Raw genomic sequence first — 14,552 nt, 5'->3', positions numbered from 1 at the left:
TCTCAGAACATAAGACATTGACTTTGGTGCAGAATTTGGCTAACTCTTTTCTCATTGGTTCAGCTAAAGCTGTGTACAGAAGAGTCACAAGTAGGCTTTGGGGCACCTCAGTTGGTCAGTGCTATAAAAATATAATTCAGGGGCTGAGGGTTTGGCTCAGTGGGACAACACCTGTCTAGCATACATGAAGCTCTAAGTTTGATTCGCAGCACCACACAAAAGGAAAATACAATTAAGATATTTTCTTCTAAAGCTGGTATCAAGTCTTCCTTTTAAAATAAAAATAAACGGAATCCACTAATATCTCATCACTTTTCCAGTATTTACTTTTCCTGAACTTATAGAATACGGTTAGTCAATCACATATGAGTTTAATATGTATTGCTTGTGTCATAAAAGGAAAATTTATGGAGAAATATGGCTAATGGTTCAGTTTTAAGCATTTTCTGGCCTAAATTAAATCTGAATTTTATAACTACAGTGAGACCAGGAAGCATGCATACAAATAGGCTAAGAAATCTTTGCCTTTAACTGGGGAAAGTGTTCACGGGATCATCCCTGGCTGAGGGATGGGTAATTAATCTTACATAGAGGGCTGGTGGAGCGACTAGTGGTAGAGTGCCTGCCAAGCAAGTGTGAGGCCCTGAGTTCAAATGTCAGTATTACCACCAAAAAAAAAGGAAAAGAAAAAGAGAAATCTTACAACAATTTCCATTTTTCAAAAATTTGGAATCTATCAAATGTACTTCAACTACTAAGTAGGTAAGTAGCATGGATTTATATATCTCTAAGCTAAAGGAACTAAAGTGATCAATCAATAATCCATTGGGAGTTTTACTAATCCTCACCAAGAAACTGATAGACAAAGAAAACAAAAACAGTACCTATGTAGATGACATTGACAATGTAATTTAAAAGCTTGATTTAAGTAGTGATATATATGTAAACCCTGCATTAAAGAAAAGAGAACATACCTTTACCATACAAATTTATGAATAAATCTATGCCCCTTTCATTGAAATATTGTGACAGGGAAAGATTTCTAGAAAGAATTAAAGAACCAAAATGGATTCAAATAAAATACTTAAAGAATTTAATGTCATTAAAGAAGTTGAATTGGTACTGAAAAAAAATCCATTTTCCCCCAATTCACTGATCTTTGCTTTCCCAGAGGTGTTTCCATCACTTTGACACACTGCTACAAAGACTAGGAAAAGAAGAGCTGCCTAACCAGCATGAGGCATTTACCAAAAATGTATAGTAGACATCACTTCTCTCGGAAACTTTACAAGCATTTCTCAAAGTTAGGAGGCTGACACAGATATTCTTCACTACTCTTACTACTCACCAGGTCCTGGAAGGAGTAAAATAAAGATGAGAAATATGGCAATTTCATTATCTTTATGGAAAACTCAATGGGATATATAGTCAACCTTCTAGAATTTACGAAATGATTTGCAGAGTTGCTGGCTTAAAAACTACCATGCAAAAATCAGTAATAATCTCCTGGAAAAGTTTATAGATTAAACAAATTCATTTTCAATAGAAACAAAAACAATGAGCAACTTAATAATTCTGGTAATTTTGGGCAAAAACCGAATGGGAACTATCACAAAATATTATTGAAGGGCAAAAAAGAAGAACTAAATGAACAGAGAGATACACATTATTATAAAGACATGAATACTCCCCTAAATTCAATGCAATTCCACCTAAAAAGCCAGCAGATTTTTTCATGAGACCTGACAACTGCTTTCAAAATTTATATGAAAAAAGACTAAAAATAGACAATTCTGAAGAAGACATGGTGAGACATATACCTTAGGAGGTACCAAGATACACCACACAGTTCTTAGGAGATAAAAGAGCAGACCAGAACGGACAGCCCACTACAATACCTTTGTGTATACAACCAAAGCAGCATTGCACTAGAGCAAGAATGGACTGACTTTTGAAAGAAGTGGGAATCCCTTCAGAAACAAAAGAAATTATTTGTCTACTTCATATGAAAAAGAAATTCTAGGCAGATTAAAGACTTAAATAGAAAAACAAAGGTGTTTTTGGCAGAATTCAACTCCTTAATTCCCACGCAGTGTTTTCTAATATACTGCTAACTTCCTACAAGCTTATTTTCACAGAATACCACAATAATAAATCGACTTTCCTATTTCTCCAAGTATTTCCCAGAACACACACATGCACACACACACTCAGAGTGATGATAATGTAAAGTATAATCAAAGGTTTCTAAAGGAATAAATCAGCAGAGCATCCCTGGTCTTTGGCAGCCGTTGCTCACTGGACTTGACCCCCATCCAGGACTAATGCACAGCTACAGAGCTCTGGATTAGGTTTCTACATTTATTCTGTTGTTGCTGCACTTTATGTGGCTTTGTTTCACACAAAAGCTTGTATTTTGGTTTACTAATGAACTCTACAAAGCCATTTTGTACAAGTGGTTGTAGTTACACAACAAGTGCAATTTCAATAGTTATGTATGCATTTATGATATTCATCATGGCTTATAATAATGAGGTTTGAAATTCAAGTATTTCATTTGAATTACTAAAAGCTATGCTTCATATAGATGGAGTTTGATACTGATATTCACATTATTGACCCATATTTCTTCTCACAGGCATCCTTATACTGACTGAATATTTCCACTTGAAATGAATCTTCTATCATTACAACTTAGAAGAAAAAAATCAAACAATCCATATATATTTCATGACATTGGTGTAGAATTCTGTAAAACATATCTATCTCCTAAATGATGCATTACACAACATAGGACTAAGTACAGCCCACCATCAATAGTCATTCAAATGAATCCTTTGACTTTATTATTTCTGAAAACTTTGTTTCTGTCTTGAAAACATGTATGCTTTTTTACTCATGAAAAACAGAAAGTCATCTAAACTCTTATTAAGGCTGTATGTCACAATCCTCTAAAGTCTAAGAAGGAGTTAATGAGCAGAAATCTGTGAAAGATCATGCATGATGGGATAGCTGATGTCACTCAGGTAAGATGGCTGTGGTTACACCATTGTCACACACCTGGTTCCATCTTTCATGCGAGCTTCAGACTTTTCATTTTATACCTGATTTTTCAATGTTGAAAAGAATGAAAAGATTCTATTTAAGAAAAAGTTAACCCTTAAAATCCTTTTAGCTAAAAGAAAATTAGAACCAATATATTCATATTATCAGTTGCTAGGACAACTGATAAATGTATATTTGGAATGTTAATTTTAATCATCTATTTCACATTCCTAACTTAATAGCACCATACAGCTCAGAAACTGCAGGCATCACGAGTGACTTTTCACATGAGCATAGTGTTTTCCGTGTGTGGATAGAAGGCTCAACTCTTCAAACTGTTCCCAATTAGTGAAATGACTAACTGCACTATTTTTTTCTTTTGACATTTTGTGATTTTTTTTCTTTTTCTTGACATTGCTAGAATTAAGAAAACAAGTCAAACCATATGTTATCAGTTACCAGAAGACATAAATTGTTTTTATTGTTTAGGAAGACTTGAGATAATAACTTATAACAAATAAAAAATAACTATTTGAATGAGGGATGTGATTATGAAAATGGTATTAGGTCAATCTGATGCTTTCCTTACTAATATTGTATTTATAGACACTGATTTTTTTTTATCAATAAGTTGCTATGAAAACCATTAAAACAGAAAGAATTTAAAAAATCCTAAGAGGAGGAGATCCAAGATGGTGACTAGGGCACAGAAGCAGACAGTGTGAGCTCTGTGAATCAAAAATCTTGCTGAGACACTGGAGCCACACTTGGAGAAATAAAGCACCAAGGAGAATCAAAACTTCGATACCCTGAACCCCCAGCTCGTAGAAAGCTTCTCCACACCACATTACACTGAGAAAACAGGAGGGCTGCCACCACTGGCTCCAAACCTGCTTGGGAGACATCTGGCAGACCAAACAGGTGAGCATCAAGTGTCACACAGTATTCCTTCAGCTACCCCTGGGATAAACCAGCACAGCCCCCTGAACAGACTCTCCCCACCCCCCTCAAAAGAAAACTGAATAAAAAACGAACTGAAAACTAACACACAGCAGAGGGGGCAGATGTGGACACTGAAAGCACACCAGAGAAGGAAGGAGGGGCAAGGACCTGATCTCCGTGCAAACTTTCAGTAAACAAAGGCTGGAATGGGAGGAGGGCCACCAGTGGCAGGTGATAAGCCACTGCCTGAAATAGGGCAGATAGGGGACCACAAAGCTCATCTCCTGAGCCAATGAGCAACATCCAAAGTCAAACAACACTGCAAAACTGAAAAACAATCAGCAAAGAAATCACTGGGGAGAGATGAACAAACACAAACAAACAAGAAACAAAACAAACAAACAAACACCCAAAAAAAACCCTCCAGGTTTTGGAACAATAGAATTTCAGTCTTAGTTTAAGTTCTGGTGTTACTCCTTCAGCATCCAGTCTTGGTGTTGGTATTTAAGCAGAGGCTCTGTCTTAGTCTTACCAGGTGGTTGGGGAGTCTTGCCAGTTTTTTTTTTTTTCTGTCTTTCAGTGGCAACTGCTTAGTCAGCTCCTCCCTCAGTTAGGTGTGACTTGTCCTCATGTTCTGGAGATCAGCTCTGTAGCCCATGAGTCATCCTGCTTTGGAGTTGGGTTTTGACTGTGCTTGATTACTGGGGGCTTGTTTTTTGCCTCACCTCCTTTCTCTGGGGCAAGGTCAGAGATCTGTCAGTCAGCTCCCTGCTGTCAGCATGTTGTGATGGTTTGCTGATTGTTTTTCAATTTTGCAGTGTCATTTGACTTTGGGTGTTGAAGGTGAAGAGGTGCAAGCAACAGGAATTCATAATATATTCAACAAAATAATAACAGAAAATTTCCCAAATCTAGAGAAAGTTATGCCCATTCAGGTACAGGAAGCCTCCAGGACACCAAACAGACTTGACCAAAATAGAACTACCCCATGACATATTATCATTAAAACAAGAACAGAATATAGGGAAAGAATATTGAGAAGGCTGAAAGAGAAAAAAACCAAATAACATACAAAGGCAAAACCATCAAAATCACAGCAGATTTCTCAACAGAAACCTTAAAAGCAAGAAGGGCATGGAGTGAGGTATTCCATGCACTGAATGAAAATAACTTCAACCCTAGGATACTCTACCCAGAAAAACTATCATTCAAAATAGATGGAGCAAAAAAAGTCTTCCACAATAAGCAGAAACGAAAACAATATATGACCACCAAACAACCACTATAAAAGATTCTTCAAGGAATTCTGTACACAGAAAATGAAAGCAAACAAAACCATGAGAGGACAGGCAGCACCAAACCACAGGAGAAGAAAAAACAAGAAATCAGAGAGTAACACTGATAGAGCTGCACACAATCAAACCCTTAAACAACAAAAACAACTAAATGACAGGAATCACCATATATGTATCAATACTAACACTGAATGTTAACAGACTTAACTCCCCCATCAATTGACACCATTTGAAAACTGGATTAAAAAAGAAGATCCAACAATCTGTTGCTTACAGGAGACCCATCTCATTGACAGAAACAAGCACTGGCTTAGGGTGAAAGGCTGGAAGAAGATTTACCAAGCCAATGGTCCCTGAAAACAGGCAGGAATAGCAATACTTATCTCAGACAAAGTAGACTTCAAACTTACATTGATCAAATGAGATAAAGAAGGACATTCTATACTAATAAAAGGGGAAATACACCAAAAGGAAATAACAATTATCAACTTATATGCACCCAATGTCAGTGCACCCAATTTCATCAAACATACTCTGAAAGACCTAAAAGCATATATTAACTCCAACACAATGGTAGTGGGAGACTTTAATACCCCCTATCACCAATAGATAGGTCATCCAAACAAAAAATCAATAAAGAAATCCTAGATCTAAATCATACCATAGATCAGATGAACCTAGCTGATGTCTACAGAATATTTCATCCAACTTCTGCTCAATATATATTCTTCTCAGCAGCCCATGGAACTTTCTCCAAAATTGATCATATCTTAGGGCACAAAGCAAGCCTCAGCAAATATAAGAAAATAGAAATAATCCCATGCATTCTCTTTGATCACAAGGCATTAAAACTAGAACTCAACAACAAAAACAGCAGTAAAAAACATGCAAATAGTTGGAAGCTGAACAACTCATTGATCAATGATCAGTGGGTCATTGAAGAAATAAAGAGGAAATTAAAAGGCCCCTGGAAATTAATGAAAATGAAAACATGACCTACCAGAACCTAAGGGACACAGCAAAGGCAGCTCTAAGAGGAAAGTTCATAGCCATGAGTACATATATTGAAAGGACAGAAAGATCTCAAATCAATGACCTAATGCCACATCTCAAACTCCTAGAAAAACAAGAACAAGCAAAACCCAAAACAAGCAGAAGGAGAGAAATAATAAAAGTAAGGGCTGAAATCAATGAACTAGAAAAAAACAAACAAGCAAACAAACAAAAACCATACAAAGAATCAATGAAACAAAAATCTGGTTCTTTGAAAAAATAAACAAGATTGACAGACCCCTGGCAAATCTGACTAAAAGGAGGAGAGAAAAAACTCAAATCAATAAAATAAGAAATGCAAAAGGGGAGATAACAACAAGCACCATGGAAATCCAGGGAATCATCAGAAACTACTTTGAGACCTATATTCTAATGAATTTGAAAATCTTGAAGAAATGGACACATTTCTAGATACTTATGACCATCCAAAATTGAACCAAGAGGACATTAATCACCTGAATGGATTTATAGCACAAAATGAAATTGAAGCAGCAACAGTCTCCCAAAAAAGAAAAGTCCAGAACTGATGGATTCTCTGCTGAATTTTATCAGACCTTTAAAGAAGAACTAATACCAACCCTCCTTAAACTGTTCCATGAAATAGAAAGGGAAGGAACACTGCCTAATTCATTTTATGAAGCCAATATTACTCTCATCCCAAAACCAGACAGAGATACCTCCAAAAAAGGAGAGCTATAGGCCAATCTCCTTAATGAACATCGATGCAAAAATCATCAATAAAATAATGGCAAACTGAATCCAACAACACATCAGAAAGATCATTCACCATGACCAAGTTGGCTTCATCCCATAGATGTAGGGGTGGTTCAACACACGCAAATCTATAAATGTAATACAGCACATCAATAGAAGTAAAGACAAAGACCATTTGATTATCTCAATAGAAGCAAAAAAGCCTTCGATAAGATCCAACACCACTTCATGATAAAAGCTCTAAGAAAACTAGGAATAGAAGGAATGTACCTCACCATTGTAAAGGCTATATATGACAAACCTACAGCCAACATCATATTTAATGGAGAAAAACTGAAACCATTTACCTTAAAATCAGGAATGAGACAAGGGTGCCCACTATCCCCACTCCTATTCAACATAGTACTGGAATTCCTAGCCAGAGCAATTAGGCAAAAAGAAGGAATAAAAGGAATACAAATAGGTAAAGAAACTGTCAAAATATACCTATTTGCAGACAACATGATCCTATATCTTAAACACCCAAAAAACTCTCCCCAAAAACTCCTAGACACCATAAACAGCTACAGCAAGATGGCAGGATACAAAATCAACTTACAAAAATCATTAGCTTTTCTGTACACCAATAACAAACAAACCAAAAAAGAATATATGGAAACAATTCCAATGACAATAGCCTCAAAAAGAAAAATACATAGGAGTAAATTTAACAAAGGATGTGAATGCCCTCTACAAGGAGAACTACAAACCCCTGAAGAAAGAGATCTAGGAAGACTACAGAAGGTAGAGAGATCTCCCATGCTCATGGATTGGCAGAATCAAAATAGTAAAAATGGCTCTACTACCAAAAGTAATCTACATGTTTAATGCAATTCCCATCAAAATCCCAATGACATTCATCACAGAGATTGAAAAATCTACCCTAAAGTTCATTTGGAAACACAAGAGACCACGAATAGCCAAGGCAATACTCAGCAAAAAAAGCAATGCTGGAGGTAACACAATACCTGATTTCAAACTATATTACAAAGCAATAGCAATAAAAACAGCATGGTACTGGCACAAAAACAGACATGAAGACTAGTGGAACAGAATAGAGGGCCCAGAGATGAATCTACACAGCTATGCCTACCTTATTTTCAACAAAGGCGCCAAAGACATACAATGGAGAAAAGACATCCTCTTCAACAAATATTGCTGGGAAAAGTAGTTATATTCCTGCAAAAAACTGAAACTAGATCCATGTTTATCACCCTGCACTAGTATCAACTCAAAATGGATCAAGGACCTTAATATCAGACCCAAAACTCTGAAGTTAGTACAGGAAATAGCAGGGAATCCTCTGGAAGCAATATGTATAGGCAAGGACTTCCTCAATAGAACCCCAACAGCTCAGAAACTAAGAGAAAGAATGGACAAATGGGACTAAATAAAATTAAAAAGCTTCTGCACAACAAAAGAAATGGTCTCTAAACTGAAGAGACCACCTACAGAGTGGGAGAAAATATTTGCCAGCTATACGTCAGATAAAGGATTGATACCCAGAATATACAGGGAACTCAAAAAACTAAACTCTTCCAAAGTCAAAGAACCAATAAAGAAATGGGTAACTGAACTAAACAGAAATTTCTCAAAAGAAGAAATTCAAATGGCCAAAAAACATAAAAAAAAGCTTACCAGCTGTAGCCATAAAGGAAATGCAAATCAAAACCACACCTAGATTCCACCTCATTCCTGTTAGAATAGCCATCATCAAAATACCACCAACAAACAGGTGTTGGCAAGGATTGGGCAAAAGGAACCCTTGTACACTGCTGGTGGGACTGCAAGCTAGAACACCACTCTGGAAAACAGTATGGAGGCTTCTTAAAAATCTAAACATAGATCTGCCATATGATCCAGCAATCCCGCTCCTAGGGATATACCCAAAGGAATGTGACTCAGGTTCCTCCAGAGGCACCTGCACACCCATGTTTATTGCAGTGCTATTCACAACAGCCAAGTTATGGAAACAGCCAAGATGCTCCATTATTGATGAGTGGATTAAGAAAATGTGGTATTTATACACAATGGAATTTTACTCAGCCATGAAGAAGAATGAAATCTTATCATCCACAAGTAAATGTATGGATCTGGAGAACATCATCCTGAGTGAGGATAGTCAGGCTCAGAAGACCAAGAATTGTATGTTCTCCCTCATATGCAGACTTTAGATCTAGGGCAAAGGCAGTAATGTCGTTGGACTTGGGTCACGCACTAAGAGGACACATACAGGAGGAATGGGGATAGGTAGGAAACCCAAAACTTGAAAGTGTTTGATGTCCCCACCACAGAGGAGCTAATACAGTAACCTTAAAGCAACAGAGGTCAATATGGGAAGGTGATGGGGAAGTAGTGAAGAGGTCTGGTAGAGATGAATCAATTTGGGTTGTAATACACTTGTGCATGGAAGCAATGCTAGGAATCTCTCTGTATAGCTATCCTTATCTCAACTAGCAAAAACGCTTTGTCTTTCTTATTATTGCTTATGTCTTCTCTTCAACAAAATTGGAGAAAAGGGCAGAACAGGTTCTGCCTGGAAGCGAGGGGGAGAGGGGAGAGGGGGAGGGAGCAGGGGGCAGGGAGGAGAAATGGCCCAAATAATGTATGCACATATGAATAAATGAATTTAAAAAACCCTAAGAAACCATTTTAGCCACTATACAAATACTTTTGAAAACAGATTAAATTATACTTTCTTAGAGAAGTACAACTAACCAAAATTGATCCCACCTAGAAGTAGAAAGATAATACAAATTTTCATAGAAATACATGTTATTAAGGAACATTCTTTCTTTCTCTTCCCTTCCTTCCTTCCTTCCTTTCATTCTTCTCTTCCTTTCCTTCTTTGTTTCCTTTCCCTCCCTCCCTTTCTTTCTCCCTCGCTCCCTTTCTTCCTTCCTTTTTTTGGCAGTACTGGGGTTCAAACTTAGGGCTCCTGAAAGGCATGTAAATAGCTTTAAAGAAATGGAAAGACATCCCACATTCATGGGTAGATGACTCAATACTATAAAGATAAGCTGGTAGGGTGGCTCAAGCAGTAAGAGTGCCTGCCTAGCAAGGGTGAGACCCTGAGTTCAAACCCCAGTGCCAAAAAATCAATACTGTAAGGATGTTAGTTCTCCCTAAGTTGATTAATAAATTTAATATAATCTTAATGAAAAATAAGCATTCCGGAACTAAACAAGTGAATGCTCAAGGCCATATTAAAAAATAAATCCAAAAAATGTTGAAATGGACAAGCTAGAAGGGTGTGTGTGTGCGTGTGTGTGTCCCTTTAAAGTATTTTTCAAAGCCTACACATTCAACAAAGTTAATTAGCACAGTATTTAGGCTAGTGGAGTACAGCAGAGTGCAAAAACAAACCCAAGTGCATGGGGAGATGTAACATATGATAAAATTTGCATTTCAAATCATAGGGGTAAAAAGAATTTCCTATCAATAATATAGTTGCTTGTGCATCTGACTAGCCAGTGGAGAAAGTGCAGAGCTCACACCTTATACTTCAGACAGGAATAAACCCTAAATGGATCAGAGGTTGAACATAAAACCTACAACACAGGTGACAACTTCTTTTAAATTATGACTTAAAATCTCCATGCAAAAGATTAATAAACTTGTATATGACATTACTAAAGTTTTGCACGGCATACAGTACCAAAACCAAGTCAAAGTTAACTGGCAATCTGGAAGAATTATTTAAAATAATTTGTAATATCTATCAGTGATGAAAGGCTAGTGTCCCTACGATAAAAAGAACTCAAAACTGAGGAAAAAGACACTCACAGACATAAAATTCCAATTGAAAGAGAGACAATTCATACACACACACACACACACACACACACACACAGAGACAGATAAAAAGTGCCCATAAAACATGTGAAAAGTTGCTTCACCTCACTCATATTAACAGAAATGCAAACTTGATGGAGGTATAATTTCTGACCTATCAGATGGGCAAAATTAAAATAAACTCAAGCCCATTGGGTTGGGAGCTGCAGGGAAAGAGCAGGTCCTATGGTAACCATGCTGGTGTGCAAGGTGGTTCACTTCAGTGGAGTGAAAGGGGAGAAGGGGAATTTGGTGTTACTGAAATAAATGCTGTAGGTGTTTATTCATGTGCTTATTTTGGTGTTCTGGGGATGGAACCCAGAGCATCTGGCCTGCTGGGCAAGCTCTCCACCACTGAGCTGCATGCACAGTTTTGACCCAATGCCTCTACTAGGAATTTACCACCATGACACATCTCCAACAATATGAAAATACACCTGCACAGGGCCGTTTTATCCAGGTTGTTTGTAATTATGAAATACTGAGGATGAATCAGATATAGATTAGAAGGGTAGAAGAATGGTCAAGGAGTAGACAGATCCCCACACAGAGCTATGAAGTGCTATTTGCTTGGTGTGCGGTCCCACACTCTCTCCACACACGTCCATCCACCTCAGTCTTCCCAACCTTTCATCTCTTTTTCCAGCACCACCGAGGCCATCATGTTCTAGTCCTGGGGGAATGCAGGGCTCCCCTTACTTGTTTCTGCCTTGTTTTGCACTGCCTGTCATCCATTGTCTAAAAGCAGGTCTTTCATCTGTTTGTCCAATTTCCTTGTAGTTAATAGGACAAGTCCAGTCCCAGTGCCTGCTATGTCCCTTTTCCCTTGAACAATCTGCTCACCCATCTCCCACGTTATAAAAGAAGCATCTGCATTCGTCCATTCTGAATCTACTATGATGCACTGTCTTGGGGGCAAATGCCTCCAGCACAGAGTGCAAAGGAAAATTAATGATATTTGTGCTGGTGGTGGCAAATGGAATGACTCCAGCCATTGCAGAGGTAACCACTTGTTCAAAGTACAATTCTTTCAACAAAAATTGAAGAAGGACCTAACAGAGTCCCAGCTGATAGTCATTACAGATACACTTTGAGAGGAGTTTAGAACATTGAATGACTTTTTTTAAATCATTTTTTTTAGTCCTATATGTATACTTATGTGGACAAGGCTTCTTGAGTGATCTATTAAAAGAGTAGGAAAAGAATTTACATCTGATCTTGATTCTGTTAATAAGGTATATTCATTGACAGATATCAAATATCAAATCTTTTAAAAAGTCTGTCACTCATTAAGAGGTGCATTTCCATACAATTTCACTTTTTTGCTACTATCCAAAATTGTAACATAGTAGCCGGGTGCTGGTGGCTCACACCTGTAATCCTCACTACATGGGAGGCTGAAATTGGAAGGATTGTGGTTTGAAGCCAGCCTGAGCAAACAATTCATGTGACCCCCATATCCAAAATAGCCAGAGCAAAATGGACTGGAGGTGTGGCTCAAGTGGTAAACTGTGGCTTCCTCCTTAAATTATCACCTTAACCTAACGAACTTTTAAAAGTTCTGTGGTTACTGGACATATACATACACATATATATGTATACGCGCACACACACACACATGCGCGCATATGGGCAAGCCTCCCACGTGCTGGGAGGGCAAGTGAGGGAGCAGATCGTTGCTGCTGTCACAGCCTGACCATGGAGGGCCACTGGAGCCCTTTGATGCAGAGTAATCAAAGTGTTTTAAACAGCTCACATGAACAAAGTCACTCCGCCACCTATGTGAAGGGCAGATTGGAGAAGAGTAGTTGGAGGCTGGAGTGGGCTGCTCAAACAGTACAGAGGCTGGAGGGAAGCAGTGGGACTGGGAGAGTCAAGGGGGCAGGGGACTCAGATTCAGTAGGACTTTTGACTGACTTCTTCTGTGCAGAAAGGGAAAAGTAAAGACAGTCAATGCAATCATCTGGTAACAACTGTGAGCACATTACTTCAGCACACACCCAGCTGTCTTTTATAAGAAAGTTTGTACTGGGACAAAAATTCTTACCTAAGATCTGGAAATGGGTTGGCTGTAACAAGGGGGGTCTCCACGGAGTGTTCAAAAAGAGCCCCTTCAGGCCCTAAACAAAAACCAAATATACATTAGGAGCAAACATAAAGTAAGGGGCATCAAACAAATTAGACATCTGTCTTGAGCATCTCTGATCCAAAAATCCAAAATGTTCCCAAATTTGAAATGTTTTGAGAGTTGGTGTGATGCTACAAGCAGAAAATCCCACACCTGACCTCCTGTGATGACAGATGCACTAAAGAACTTATGTAAAATTACCTTCAAGCTATGTGCATAAGGTGTGTATGACACAAGTGAATTTCATCTTTGCACTTGGATCTCAGCCCTAATGTATATCATTATGCATATACATAATTAAAAAAAATCCAAAGCCCCAAACACTTCTGGGCCCAAGCACTTAGCATAGAGATGCTCAGCCTGTAGATTTTATTCTTCACTGCTGAATTGTGCAGATGTTTAAATTTCAGAAGAAAAGGCACCACAGCTTCTTTACTTTTCTGGTGCTAGCATGATTATCCTATCAACAAAATGTAGTTTTTTCAAAGCAGCAGATTTTTTTTTCCTTTGAAACTAGACAGCAACATTAGCCCTCAAATTGAAAAAGAAATAGTCCCATTGAAAGTCACATGTGCCCACTTATTTTTGGTTATATTAAGTTGACTAATTGGCTAGATTTTTTTGTGTGTGTGCAAGATTTGTGCCTTGTGCCATTTTTTTCTAAGGTACATCAGAAAAAATATACAAATTTAAACACTTAGGACAGACCTTCAGATTTCTAGAAATCAGTCTGCTCTCATCAGCTCATTGGTCTGAGAACTTGGACTCAGAGATGAGAGTACTGCTTGTCATATTAAAGTGTTAGCGGTAATAACTCAGAGCCCATATTTTAAATCTGTATGCCAGAGGGCTTCCTACATGTACGTAATAGAAAGAAAGGTGCCACAAGCAAAGTGCAGTTGAATTGTTTTGGGGTCACGAGCAGGGAGGAGTCACTTCAAAGCAGCAGTGAAGATTTTATATCAGAAAGGCAGTCGTGTGAACCATGAAATGAACAGACATTTATGAGCACATGGAGTTAGAGGGAAAGGATCTCAAGCAAAGCAGTTGCCCAAGGCAGAAAAATGGGATGACTGCAAGGGAGTGCATGAATCGTCTGTTCACTGGAAATATAGGTTTGACATGGAGGGATAAAGTATTCACAGGGTTTTTATTATTCATGCCATGTTTAAAATACTTCACCTCTCGAATTTTGTGGGCATATCACAGCTTTAAGTAACATCACATTGTCTTCATGCACCCATCATAATTTACCTAGGCCCCTTCCCTGTTGAGGCCCCACCCCTGTTTAAGCCTCACTTGGCCTAGGCCCCATCTCTATGTAGGACTGCCCTGGCCTAGGCCATGCCCTAGACATAGTTCCTGCCATGTTTAGGCCACCCCCCAACCCAGCCCTGTTCACCCCCCATCCAGGGGCCATCCCTGTTTAGGCCCTGCTCTGTCTTAGGCTCTCCCCTGGCTTAGGTCTGCAGCTGCAGTTCACAGACACTTTATTCCTCTCT

General features: G+C 38.3%; 1 protein-coding gene across 3 annotated transcripts in view; it reads right to left on the bottom strand.

Moving 5' to 3' along the window:
• Sgcg (sarcoglycan gamma) overlaps positions 1 to 14,552 on the bottom strand; it is a 92,263-nt gene that overhangs the window by 5,341 nt on the left and 72,370 nt on the right. For 2 of the 3 annotated variants that reach the window (XM_074043723.1, XM_074043725.1), the window contains one exon: positions 12,970 to 13,042. The exons of the other annotated variant lie outside the window; for it this stretch is intronic. In XM_074043723.1, coding sequence (XP_073899824.1) covers positions 12,970 to 13,042 — 73 coding nt within the window. The remainder of the gene's footprint in view (positions 1 to 12,969; positions 13,043 to 14,552) is intronic. 3 annotated transcript variants of the gene reach the window in all.

The sequence above is a fragment of the Castor canadensis genome, chromosome 10 (assembly GCF_047511655.1).
Source record: "Castor canadensis chromosome 10, mCasCan1.hap1v2, whole genome shotgun sequence".
Classification (NCBI taxonomy): domain Eukaryota; kingdom Metazoa; phylum Chordata; class Mammalia; order Rodentia; family Castoridae; genus Castor; species Castor canadensis.
The sequence above is the reverse complement of the archived record's forward strand: the minus strand, read 5'-3'. Positions and strand labels throughout refer to the sequence as shown.